Source organism: Rhododendron vialii, chromosome 5a, assembly GCF_030253575.1.
Source record: "Rhododendron vialii isolate Sample 1 chromosome 5a, ASM3025357v1".
Lineage (NCBI taxonomy): Eukaryota > Viridiplantae > Streptophyta > Magnoliopsida > Ericales > Ericaceae > Rhododendron > Rhododendron vialii.
The window spans coordinates 10589414-10603640 of NC_080561.1; the positions used below are offsets into that span (position 1 = coordinate 10589414).

General features: G+C 37.6%; 1 protein-coding gene across 17 annotated transcripts; it reads right to left on the reverse strand.

Annotated features, from left to right (window-relative positions):
- Positions 1–1005: 1005 nt before the first annotated feature.
- Positions 1006–11276, reverse strand: LOC131327959 (pentatricopeptide repeat-containing protein At4g33990). 17 transcript variants are annotated; one of them, XR_009200315.1, is made up of 6 exons: positions 11136–11276; positions 7378–9886; positions 4878–4970; positions 4651–4796; positions 4378–4491; positions 1006–1421 (listed from the first exon to the last, which is right to left on the reverse strand). XR_009200315.1 is itself a non-coding variant. In XM_058361073.1 (2 exons), exons 1-2 carry the CDS (start codon positions 11141–11143, stop codon positions 7432–7434), a joined length of 2463 nt encoding a protein of 820 aa, XP_058217056.1. In that variant the 5' UTR covers positions 11144–11276; the 3' UTR covers positions 5194–7431. The 17 variants fall into 17 exon arrangements, 1 of the variants encoding a protein (XP_058217056.1); XR_009200314.1 differs by adding an exon at positions 6574–6733 and having other exon boundaries at positions 4651–4970; XR_009200312.1 differs by adding an exon at positions 6574–6757 and having other exon boundaries at positions 4651–4970.
- Positions 11277–14227: the final 2951 nt, after the last annotated feature.

Genomic DNA, 14227 nt, shown 5'->3' on the forward strand with positions numbered 1-14227 from the left:
TCTATCTCTCCACCTCTCGAAGTTTTCCTTTCTTTACAAAAAACTAAGAAGAAGAAAGCCCAACCAAAAAAAAAAAACACGAACAGTTAGCAAAGAGCTAACTTTACAAACAAATGCTTGAAAAACACCCTTAGCCTTCATTGCGGCTGCCTCAACCAACACTCCATTACTCTTGCCTCAAAAAATTAACTCCCAAAACATCCCCAAAAGCACTCTCCGAATCAGCCCAAATCATCTCTTAAAAACAGCCCTCAGATATATATATCCCCTAAATAAGCCCCAAATCAGCCCAAAACACATCCCAAATCCACCCAAATCACTCTCCAAATACTAGGGATGGCAATGGAATAGATTGGAGTCGGATTTAGCATCCCCCAATCTTGCCCCATTCTATATCGGATAGGAGTCAGAGCAGGGGAAATCGGGGAGTTGCCAGGGTAGGGGAATAATTGGGTCTCCATTCACCATAAGAATTTGATTAATTTTGTTCTTTTTAAAGTGTTTTGACAAGAAAACAAGATATTGATAATTGATGAGTTAAAAACAATAGAAATAAAGAAAACAAAGACATAAACTAATGTTCTATTAATTGGTATATTGCTCTTATTATATGAAAATAATGAAATTTATTTAGACATTTATGTACAAAAATATACTCCGTAATACCTATATTTGGATTCGGATCGGGTTTAAGCGGGGCGGAGGAAACAAATACTATCCCTGCTCCATTTGCTTATCAGATCGGGGCGGAGACAGGTTGGAGGTAATTGCCAATAGCCCCTAAAAATAGCCCCCACACCTAATAACACAGCTTGTGTACCCCCTTCCTTCGCTGACTGATCTGGAAGGTAAAACAGACAAATGATGCCATCCCCAAAACCACGCAGTCCAAGTTCTGCCATCCCCAAAACTACAATGCACTTGCTTTGCTCCCCCAGCCTAAAGGGTTTGTGCAAGTTGAAATTTCCATGGCAAGAAATATTCCCAGATGGCACTATCCGGAAGAGCAGAAAAGACGGACTATGTGATCTTACATTGATTTAAGCTCTACAACAAATCGGGGTTTTCGGGTAAACTAGTCAAGTCTTCCAAACATTTATCCCAGCGTTTGCAGACGCTGGCGATACAAATGTCAGGAATACTTGCGTTTAACAAGTCTTCCCGGTGTTTTTTGCAAAGGCTGGCGATACCGATGTCAGGAATACTTCCCGATAAGGCATTTTCTTGTTATTTCTCATTATTGCACCTTACTAGTAATAATTAAAAAAAAAAAATACAGATAGATCTTCCAAAATCTTCTTCAATTGAGGTGTTCTTTCCGCAAACGAACGCTAGCACTGGTCACCGTTCTGCACCAACTGCCTCGTACCCTTGTCTTGAAAGTTGAAACTATCCCTTTCCAACCATCTAGCAAGTTCAGCCTAAAAGAAGAAAGTACCATTTGGTCAATAATACAATCTGAATGCATTAGAAAAGTCTCACCATGACGCAGCGAAATTCAGAAGAGATTAGTTAGCGTACTAGTTCAAACGAGATAAACAACTCATCACAACGAGCAAATCTTGCGCACAAGAAAGAAAGAGAGAATCTCTACAACATTATTGATAAAAGCTTAAAAGTTGAATAATTGAATAGGTTACAACCCTTATTAGAAGACCCTAACCCTAGAAATCCTACTGTAAAAGAAATCTTAAATCATGTTAAAACAAACGGCATTAAAGAAAAGATATTTCCTAATTAATCAAAATAAAACCCTAATTCTTGTAGACCAAGAATCCTAATAAAGGTAGAAATCAAAATCAAACTGAATACGGAAAGTTAATAATTCTAACCTAAACGAAAATATTCCTAGTCAAAATCTTATTCTAAAACAATAAAAATAAAATACAAAAACTCTTCATTTTTGTCCTACATCAATCTCCTTTTCTTCAAAAGAACTCGCCCTCCAGTTCTCATTAGAAACTTGCCTCCTTCCCTTCCAAAGAAATAGATATTTGAAATACTTCAACTTCTTGCTTGTCTTCCAAAAATCATTCAAAGAAAAGTGTTCATGCAATAATCTTTTTTCTTCATGCTTCAACTTGTTAACAATGTGTACTAGACGAATGTTGGGAATCCATTCAAACTGTTCCACTCTGAGAAAATCTATGAAATCAACATAACCCCCGTCAAACATGCAATCTTGCAATGAATCCGTTCTTTGAATGTATGCTTCGAATAGATTGTTGGTCAATCTTCTTGAAGAAAAGAATAATTCTTTCAACACCAACTTACTTTCACATGTATTGCTAGCCAGACTATCTCGCATACCACTAATATTAGTATCAACCAAATCCAATGGACAATTATTTTGGTTCTCAACAACTTGATCACCAACATCGATATCAATTTTTTTGTTATCAACCTCAATTTTAGCTTCCTCTTTTTTGCTAATATCAAGGTCAACTTTCTTTTTACCGTCAGCTTCAATGTGCCCATAATGACTGCATTCGACATCGACCTCTACTGTTTCTTCGGTGTTCGGCTCAACAAATATCACCTCCTCTAATTCAACTCAATCTCCTTCCTCTTTTGCAATCTCATATCCATCGTAATAGCTGGAACATGATGAATGTGAGATTGAAAGATCTTTATTGGTTTGTTGACCTTTAAAGCTTGATCGACTCGAATCCAGTAGTCTCAGTGATGTGTCCCTTGAGTTTTCAGTAGCCGCAACAGTATAATTTTTATTACTTGAAAAAGAATAAGACAACTCAAGAGTATCTCGGGACAATCGCTTGGATTCGAGATTTCTTCAATATTCTTCATACAACATCTAACCATGATGCGATTGAAGAAATCTATCACTCATCAATCGTCTCATCATGAGCCATGTCTTGACTGGCTGTTTATACTGACACCCCCGATTATAATGCAATTGCTTCCCCCATCTAGAAGCACGGCCTTATAATTTACGAGCCACGTATCTAACTTCATTTTCTTCCAAAATTTCCATATGCTTAAGAAACTTGTCAACTTTACAAAACCAATAAATTAAATTCTCAGGATGGCAATATCCATTAAAACTAGGAATTATTGGTTGTACCTGAAAAGTTGAAAAGTCGTCATCAGTGCGATAAAACCCTTCAAGCCTTGAATGTCACTTATTTGACTGATATCCATAATAATCCTCAAATAACTCGTCTTCAGATTCATCCTCACCATCAAGTTGATAATAAGAATATCTTCCGGAGACGTTTTGATTAATAGGTTGGTTGCGGGCAAATCCCTCAAAGCAGTTTCTATCAATTTTGTGTTCAACAGATTGATCATGGACAAATCCCTTAGTGCGAGTTCTGTTAAATTCTTCCCTACGATCATCGTCAATAAGGTTTGTATATCTTCCACGAATGAATGCCATCGAACCAGGAAAAAGCATGGCTCTGATACCACTTAACGCAGCGGAATTCACGAGAGACTAATTAACGTACTAATCCAAACGAGATAAACAACTCGTCGCAACGAACAAATCTTGCGCACAATAAAGAAAGAGAGAATCTCTGCAATATTATTGATAAAAGCTTAAAAGTTGAATAATTGAATAGGTTACAACCCTTTTTATAAGACCCTAACCCTAGAAATTCTACTGTAAAAGAAATCTTAAATCATGTCAAAACAAGCGGCATTAAAGAAAAGATATTTCCTAATTAATTAAAATAAATTTCTAATTCTTGTAGACCAAGAATCCTAATAAAAGTAGAAATCAAAATAAAACTGAATGTGAAAAGTTAATAATTCTAACCGAAACGAAAATATTCCTAGTCAAAATCTTATTCTAAAACAATAAAAATAAAATACAAAAATTCTCCATTTTTGTCCTACATCACACCAAGACCATTCCGTAGATAATATTATGATCAATTCTTTTCACAACAAGCTGAAAATAATCCTTCTGTTATGCTTCTATGCATAATGCATCTATGCAGCCATTAGAAAGGAATAAAGTAGAGTTTAATCAGCCAAATAAAACACATAAGCCAATAGAGATGCAAGTGAATGGAAAAAAACTTTTAAGTTTCGATTCTAACCTGTTACTTTTCAAGTATAGTGCCCATGGTTTCCAAGTGAACTTAGAGAAACAAAACTAGAAGTAAAATATGCAAGAGGCTTAACAGACGCAACTCCGAAAAGTAACCAAGACATAGAGGTCCGAAGTATCCAAAGCCTAAAAGTAACCACGGAATGGAATGGTTTGGGCATTTTGTCAATCAAACAAATGTCTCAATTATGTAGTGTCACCAAGGAATTCAACGATCGACCCAATCAAACAGGTCACTTGTAATAGATTTCATGAAAACTTACTCAACATGAATTTTAGAGAGCTTAAATCTTAAGTACCTTGTGTAAGAACAAGTCAATAGGTCAATCCTAGTATCAACGGTGGATTGGAGGTAGCTTGTGTTGAGGCAATACCAAGGCTCCGCAATTTTCCCCACTAGATTGCCTCTTCAACTGTCAACCGTGACCATAGAGTAAGCATTTTGTTCCCAATTTTAAAAGAATGAAATCAGCAGATTCAGCACAATAAAAAGTAAGAAAAAGCATCAAAAAAATCATTACTGTTAATTAGATGTACAAGCGTATATCAAGGTAGATTCAATCACTCAATACCTTTGATAGAAGACCAACCTTTGGCTGCTTAAAATTGCTATCGGCGTTACTTTTAGCCACAATACGCTCCTCAGCCAAAAATATCTACCACTTGGCCCAAACAACAGTCTTGTTATCAGTAGCTTCACACACTTCCCTGATTTCCACTAGAAATACAAACCCGATGCATAAGACCACATAAAAGTAAAAGGAAACAAATAAACATGGGAAAAGGAAAGTATTGGTACCCCCATCAAGCTGATGAGAATACACCAGATAAAGCAATGGCAAAAAACCCCGCGCTCCTCCGCCGACATGACAAAAAGAGCCCTGGCTTTATTCTAAAATCAAACACGAAAATAAATGAAGACAATAAGGAAATTAAGCATGAGAGGAGCGTTTTCTGACTCTTGAGTCTTAAACCTAATGTCCAAACTTGGGGAAATAAAGCACAGCGATCGCTTCTGTTTTTTTCCCTGTGGCCCGCCCGCTAAACTAAAAAAGGGCTATAAACGGGTTTAAAACAAATGCCGGGAAAGCCCACTTTTGTTGTAGTGATATGAAGTATGGCATAGCGAGAACTTAAACATAAATACAGATAGAAGGTCACATAGGAACAAGTTACAAACTCAATCAAAAGCCAACTCATTCCAGACCAAGAAATGGACTGCAATCTCCACAAACAAACTCAATCAACAATTTCACTTAGGAACAAGTTACAAAAACAAATTGAGAGGTGCCTTTCCTTCAAAATTGACCTCATTTACAACCATGAAAGAAAGGGCCTCAGATCTAGAATAGAATTACAAATTCCTTTGCAAACTTGAGCCCATCTTTCACATATTAGTCTTCAAAAAATTTAAAGAGTTGTTTCAGTGATTTTCTTTCTTTACATTTCGTTGCACGCCAGTATAATATACCTACTTTCAATTCGATTACACAGAATTGAACAAGTTAAGGTAATCATATGAACCAACATCGATCATATTAGAAAACATGACCTTAATAGCAGAGCTACATACGTTTACATCTAGATTTCCATATGACTGGTATTTGAAGCTAACTAAAAAAAAATCCAACAATAATAGCTTCATGGAACACTAAATCAGTCATGCAGTAAAGAAAACCAACAGATCAAACAAAAACAGAGAATTTACACAAGTAACTCCATTAACAAAGTAAGGGGTTTATCATTTCCTACAAGCAAACCAAGCTTTTTGTGCCCTAACCCAAATCCTCCTTCCCCACGACCCCCTCCCTCCCATAATAGACTGCCCTAACTAGAAACCCAACCCTGACCACTGAAGCCCAACTCCATCGGAGAAAATAAAGAGACATTGAGAGAGAAACACACACACACACACAGAGACCAGCAGCGAGGGGAACGCCGAACCCCAGAGACAGAGAGTGCTGATATGGATGGGAGATAGATTCAGAACCCTTAAGGTAGTGAGAGCACCAACCCCCCGGTTGGGCCGTCCTTCGCTTCCACACCACAGATCCGTTACAGCCATCAATGAACCAGCAACCCCTTCACTACCACATATCCACCAACCACAGAGAGAGAGAGAGAGAGAGAATACCAGTAGAGATAGAACAGCCGAACACATGGTATGTCGATCCTGAAGTTTCTCTGCCCAAAACGAGATACAACCAGTCCAATCGTGATACAAATTCAAGCCACAGAGAGAGAGAGAGAGAGAGAGAGAGACCAGAGGAGTGTCAATCGAAGAGAAAAATAGGGCTTTCCGAGAGAGAGGAGACCAGAGGAGTCGATTGAAGAACATTAGGGCTTTTCTCCGCCTTAGGCGCCGAAGGGAAAATATGAAGGGATGGGGAAATTGGGAAGCACCCCATGCGTTTTGTTTTCTCCAGCCCCGGCAAAAAATTGACCTTTAGTGAGGCTTATTGGAAAGAAACAGGGAAAGGAAGTGCAGGGAATACCCTCTTTTGTTGTAGTGTTTCACAGATAGATAGACAGGTCACTAGGTCAGTACAACATCGACTCCGAATATTACTTCATCTCGGGTTGAAGCATCAGCTGCAGCCTTCTTCAACCTTATCGCCATGAGTGAACAGCTTGACTTCTATTCTTCGTCTTCATCTACAAAGTTGTGATAAAAAACCTCTGCGGAACCTCAATTATGTGGACAACTAAGTTGATCAACATAGATAAAAGAAATAATGGGGTTGAAAGGAAATAATATACATGCCACACGAAATGTGCTTCTCATCCATCCATGATGTGCAGGAAATAATGTACGTGCCACACGAAATGTGCTTCTCATCCATCCATGATGTGCAGGAAATAATGTACGTGCCACACGAAATGTGCTTCTCATCCATCCATTATGTGCACCATACAGTTTCAATTAACCAGTAAACCAAGTCCAAACTATTCTGGAAATAAAAATAAAGAAGGTACACATGAACAACTCATTAGACATAAGCAAATAGGTGTCCCGTAATTTGTTGAAAAGTGTAACCACCATAGAACTTACTATTTGTGTTCATAAAAATTCTCAATAGTTGGAGGGACCAGTCATTTAATTTACCATCTTTCCCAGTAAACATTATTCTCCGAAAGACTAGCTGTGTGGGTGTTTAAAGCCCAAGGGCATGCTTGATCCAAGGCCTGTGATGTGCCCTCCAAAGAAACTAACTAACTAAGCAACTAGGCAACCAAACTTGAGCAGAATTATCGTATACAGTTTTCAGTTCTCTTCGAGGTTGGTATAGCATACTCACCTGGAGTCGTGGACTGACATCCAAGCTGTCAATTTTGTAAACAATACATCCACATCACCAATAATCCCCACAAGAACAAACCCCATCCTTGAAGTGATGGAAGCGGTTAGAATCCCTTACAACAATCTCCCTCTCTGTAATCTTCGATATGAATTTAGTCACATTGTGGCAATCCCCACAAACCCGCAAGTTCTTGAAGATCCGGATAGGGCTCTTATGAGAAGTGCTGATAATTCCGTACGCAATAGCCAATCTCTCGCTATGACTCATAAGTATATACTCCTTTTCATCTTCCTCAACATCTTGCAACACGAAGCTATAGTCTGGAATATAACCAACACTCTTCATTTTAGCAGTTAAACTCTCCAACTCCTTGTAAATCGCTTCACATTGCGGATGGGATTGGTTTGCAGTATAAAAGACTTCAATCCTGTTGTTCAATTCGATTGAGCTCCAGCCAGGAGTCTTCTTCAATCCCCTGTCTCTAGCCATTGATCTCACTTCATCCACTCCCTCCCATTTTCCTACATTTGCATATAAATTCGACAACAAAACATAGTATCCAGCATTTTCCGAATCCACTTCAAACAAGCGATCCGAAGCGAATTTACCCAGCTCAATGTTTCCATGGATTCTACAAGCTCCGAGAAGAGCACCCCAAATTGAAGCATCAGGCCTTAAATGCATTTTCTCAATAAAATCATATGCCTTTTCCAAATATCCAGCTCTACCAAGAATGTCTACCATGCACCCGTAATGCTTCAAACTAGGTTTGATTCCATATTCTTCCTGCATCACATGAAAGCACCATTTACCCTTGTCAACTAAACCCGAATGGCTACAAGATGACAATAGAGATATAAATGTCACGTGATCAGGCTTCACTCCCTCATCCCTCATAGCTCCAAATAGCTGCATAGAAGTCTCACCGTGGCCATGAATCCCATGACATGATATTATGGCATTCCAAGGAACTGAATTCATCCTCGGCACCTCAAAGAATAAGGACATTGCATCATCTAATCTCCCACATTTTCCATACACGTCAATGAGGCAGGTACTCACATAGACATCCAAGAGGGAACTGTCTTTTATAATCCGCCCATGAACTTTCATCCCCAATTTCAAGGCTCCTAGGTGAGAGTAAGCTGGTAAAATGCACACCCAAGTCCCCTGATTTGGTCTTATATCCTCACACCCTTCCATCAAATTGAATACTTCAATGGCCTCACTTGCGAGACCATTTTGACCATAGCCACCGATCATAGTGTTCCATGAAACTACATCTTTTGAAGGAATTTCCTCAAAAACTCTACATGCGTAATCAATAATACCCAACTTTGCATACATGTCCATGACAGCATTTCCAAGGACCACCCCTTCCACAATCCAACATCTCCTTAGGATGAAACCATGAACAGACCTTCCACTTTGGCAATCCCTAGATTGAGCTACAGTAGAAGCCAAGCTCACTAGTGTAAGCATATCAGGTTGAACTCCATTTGACTGCATCCCACTGAAGAACTTAAGCGCACTATCCGGATTCCCATTCTGCTCATATGAGGCAATTATTGAGTTCCATGACACCAAATCTCTAACAGACATCTGATCAAAAACCTTATGTGCATGCCCCAAGTTTCCAAATTTTGCATACATGTTAATCAACGCATTGGACACGAAGACATCAAACTCCAACCCATGTTTGATGGCATATAAATGGATAAGCTTTCCCTGCAAAATATCATCCATTAGCGCACAAGCAGGAAGAATGGTTGAAATCGTGACGCAATCCAACTTCATCCCTTCCAATCTCATCTTGTCCAAAACATCCAATGCCTCTGCAGCATTTCCATTTTGACAAAACCCAGAAATCATGGCGTTCCAAGAACCATTATCCCTGAATGGCATGTCACGAAATATTTTATTGGCAACCGTGAGAGCTCCAAAGCGGCAATACATATGCACCAAAGAAGCAGCCACGTAGACATCCCATTCGAAACCCAGTTTGGAAACCCAGCAATGCATCTTCTTCCCATCTAATAAATTACTGCATGCTTTCAACACGGGAGGAAAACTATAAAAATCAGGCCTAACTTGAGAGTTCAATAACATTTCATATAAACAGTTCACAGCTCCATGGAATTGGCTATTGCGAACGTATGCTGATATCATTGAATTCCAGGTATAGGCATCCTTATTTGGGATTTGATCAAAAGTGTCGCGAGCCAAAGTAACATTGCCAAGACTTGAATAGAGATTGACAACTCTAGTGGTAATGAATATGCTTTGGGCTTTCCCCGACACAACAAGAAGCGCGTGAAGGCGCTTAGCAAGGTGGGTTTTGGTGCATGATTGGAATAGAAACTCAAAATCAATCTCTTTATTCTCGCTCCCAACGTCATTGTACCAAACTTGTGCACAACTTGCACTCGTGGAGAATAATTGGTGATGGGTTCCATGAGATTGGAAATATTGTGGGAAATGCCTACCTTTGCAGGTTGGCAACAATCTGCGTACACAAACAATGAACCAAAATAAGCATTTAAAACCAAGAATGCTTGCATATATATGTTATGGGAAATTACTTATGAACAAAAGTTTACAAGGTTAAGAAAGCATAAAATGAAAGCATGGGTATTAAGGTACTTTTGTACAACAAACCATCAAATTACACAATCATTTTGGAGGCATGTCAACGACGAATTGAATTTTTGCAAAGAAAATTCAATGAAAACCAACCACCCATATAAGATCACTTTCTCGTTCAATAATCATAAAACTGAAAATAACAACATAGTGCAAATTAAACTTTGCCCATGTTTCCCATTTAGCCTTAAACACTATTATTTGCCCAAATTTGTCCCTTAACTCTCCGATTATTTTCGATGTTCCCCATTTCCTAACTTTCGTTCACACGGTAAAAGCTGCTTGGCCACCGTGGCTGACCCATTTGTGCCAACATGAGGGCTGGGCATCATGTCATGACGTGCCAATTCGTGTTCGTGCCAAATAACCTTCAACACTAACCCGACCTGTTTAGCTAAATGTGTCAACAATTCCAACCCTAACATGACCTGCTAGTAATCATGTCAACCCGAACAAAACACGGATTGACACAATTATGCAAAATCCTTCGCTTTCCGATGATCTGCTTCCATAACCCGTTTGCACCTATTTTTGTTTCAAGTTTTCAACCAACTTCAATTCAACAATTAACCATTCTCAAGGACTGAATAGCACTACTGCTTACATAATTCAACATTCAAGGAAACAACCTTTATAATTTTAAACCCGGGAGATAAATAGGTTCAGGTTAAGATGTCGACACGGATAGATAAACAGGTTAACCAGGATAATTTCGGGTTACACGAGTTGAACCTGAACCTGAACCCGACCCCAACCCGTTTAGCAATCGTGTTCCCAGGTCTTACAAATAGTCAACCCTAACCCACTAACTCTGTGTCGAGTTCGAGTCATGTTATCGTGTCGTGTCATAAACCCAAACCCAACACTTGCTCCTCTCACTCCACACCCCAACTGACCTCCACCGCCCCACCACCAACACCACCACCAGCCTTGAACCACCAATTCAGGTTCATAGCCCACCCATCCCCCAAGCAACCACCATATGACGACCACCACCACAGTCCACACATACACAAACCCCAACGGCGATAAAACAACCCAAATCAGCCTTTTCCTAATCGACACCGCCAGTCACACACACACAAACACACGCAGAGAGAGAGAGAGAATACCTGAACATACATGTAGTTTCACTGCTGTATCAGGCGATTAGCTTAGTTGATATGCCGAGCTACCAAGAGCACCTATGGAGAAGCGAACGACAGGGGATGAGGGGTTTATGGAGAGAGAGATGGGCTTTCGGGTAACCCGATTCACAATGGTCCATAATACGAGTCCGGCTACTCTCCAATGGGAGAGAACACTCTCTTCAATTTCGACCCGTAAATTTTTTTCCAATCTCGCGTCAATAATCAAAATAATTCATTTTATTATGCTCGTTGAGAACATAAAGTGTGTCAAAAATCAAGATTATTAGACATCATTAGATATGATTTAAAATTGCAACACTGAAACAAAACCCCTTTCTAAATTTTTTTCAATATAAATCTGTTTCGAAATCACGTCAAACGCTAATTGATCAAAATGATTTTTGAATTGCTTGATGCTCTTAGGCTCCGTTCTAGGACGATAAATAAGTACTTATTTTTTAAGAAGGCAATTTCAAGCTTAAAAATCATGTGCTTACGCAAATAATTTTCCTATCACTATGGATCTTGTTTAATAGATTTCACTGAGATCTTTAATACGGTGCAAAAAAAATTGAAAATTTCTTTTTCATTTACATTATTTTTTAGTTTGAAAATGTGAAATAAGTACTTATTTTTTAAGAAGGTGTTTTGGAACGGGGCGTCAGTGCATTAAAAATTATGAACGATTCCGATCATTGAAATGTGATTTAAAAAGTTTTTTCCGAGCTGGCATTGGAGAGAGTGTTCTCTCCAATCCATTTAAAGGGATTGGAGAGGAGCCAAACCCCCCACAATAACCATTTTTAGTGGAGATATGGAGAGAGTTAGGAATAAACGTAAATTGGTGGGACTCTAATGGGAGGAGGGTTAAAAAGAGAGAAAAAAAAATAGAGAAAGCGTGGTGTCCATTAAATTTAATTATAAAAAAAAATTACTAATTTGGTTATTCAAATGCCAAATTTTGTTTTTTGAATAAGGTGTTACTAAGTTTGATTGTACCATATATTTTGGACAAACGTTACTAACTTTAGAAAAAATTTAGTCTTGGTTATGTCGATGAGAACACCCTAGGTCAGAGTAAATTTTATAGATTTTGATAAACTTTTTCGTAACTTTGTGCGAGTGTATAAAATTCCATAGAATATCATCGGGGCCTATTGCGATTAGCTACTTTGGCATGATAAACGGAAATTCTAACTCCACACCTAATACACACTTACAATAGAGGTGGGTCTTACACATACTGGATGTATAATGTGTGCGGGCTTCACCTCTATTGTGAATGGAAGTGTGTGATTGGGTGTGTATTTGGTTGTGGAGGTAAAATGATTGATAAGCAAGTAGCTTATGTTTTTTACATTTGTTAGTTTTTTAGCAATTTTCTGTGGATTATTGTTTTTTTCATGACAAGTGAAATATAAAAAGTAAAAAAAATTACGATTGAAATCTATTTTTTTAAAATAAAGACGATATTCAAAAATTTGGATTTCAAACGTAATTTTTTACTTTTTAGATTTCTATCGCCATGTGAAAGCTATAATCCAAAAAAAAAAAAATCAACGAAAAACTAATAAATGTAAAAAAAAAATTGAATAAGAAAAAAAAATACAACTTATTAGGCCAAAAAAAGGCCGGGCCACTGCGCATCCAGACGTGATCTCTACATAAGCCACAAGTCGGGACTCAAAAGATCGATCCAAATAGTACGAAAATGTGTTAAATTTGTTCGTTTTGCTAGTTTGTCATGCATTCAAAAATATAATATTGATCTAAAGCTCCGTTCAATTATCAGGAATTTTGTATAAGAATTTTTTTTTTAAGAAAAATGGAGACTGTGGAGTGACGTGAAGCAAAGAAAAATAAAATTTATTTTCTCGAGTGTGATCTCTTGATAAGAAAATCTTGTAAGAAAACTAAAATTCTTTCTTTTTTGGCAAGAACTATTTTGCATAATAGTATTTTTTAGTAGAAAAATTGAAATTGTGAGTCTTACAACTTTCCTGATAACTAAATACACAGAAAATTACATAAAAGTTGATTTTTTCATTCTTTTATATCTTTTCCGTGCAACTGAACATGGCCTTAATGTGAATAGCCATATGATCGGGACACGTTTGTGGTGAAACATGCATGATTCATTCATCTCATTACCGTTGACCAATCAGTATGATTTGTAGCATACGTAACAAACTTGACTGACCAAAGAAAATGTAAATGAAAAATAAATTTTTGAATTTTTTTCTCACCATATAAAAAATCTCATCAAGATTTTTCAAACAAGATCCATATTGCATATTTTTAGATTTCATTAAGCCCATTATTTTTTAACTTAAAATTGCATTCTTAAAAAATAAGTACTTAAAACCCGTTCTGGAACGGGGCCTTAGAATTACATTTTTCATCACAAAATGAGACATGTATGAAGAGCTCATTATACTCATTATATTGATTATTTGTGTTATTCACATGAATGTGCGATGTTAGAGGATTAGAGGATATTGAGATACCTATGAAGGAAATATTATTTGGTGGTCTCGGGACACTGTCGCTGTAAGTGACGGATCCAATTATTTCGTATAGAGGGGCAATAATTACCTTGAAATTTTTTTCATAGTCAAACACAATGCAATGATAAATAACACAATCACAGGGGAAAAAAAAGTGTACTAACTTAAAATTAAAAGATGTTTGTAAATAGAAGCCAACAAATTAGATATATCCTATAGTTTTTATGTACGTATAGTTTTAGAGCAGGCTCTCAGTGTTCAAATTTATTCAATATTAGTTGGTGAATTCTTTATTATATCATCAGTTGGTGAAATTAAGACCATATCGTTATGAGTTTTAATAGTAAAAAATCTCCTAATTGTAGGATAAATCAGTGATTGTGGAGTCTTTCTTTGAACTTTTTGAGAGTGTTAATTAGACGCATGTATAGAAAATAAAAAGGGGCACTAGAATTATTTATAAATGCCAAATGGGAGTTCATAATTCATACACTAATATTTGGGGGTTTAAGAGTAATAATCAAAAGTTCAGGGGTCACATGCCCAGCCTGGACTGTTGTTAAATCC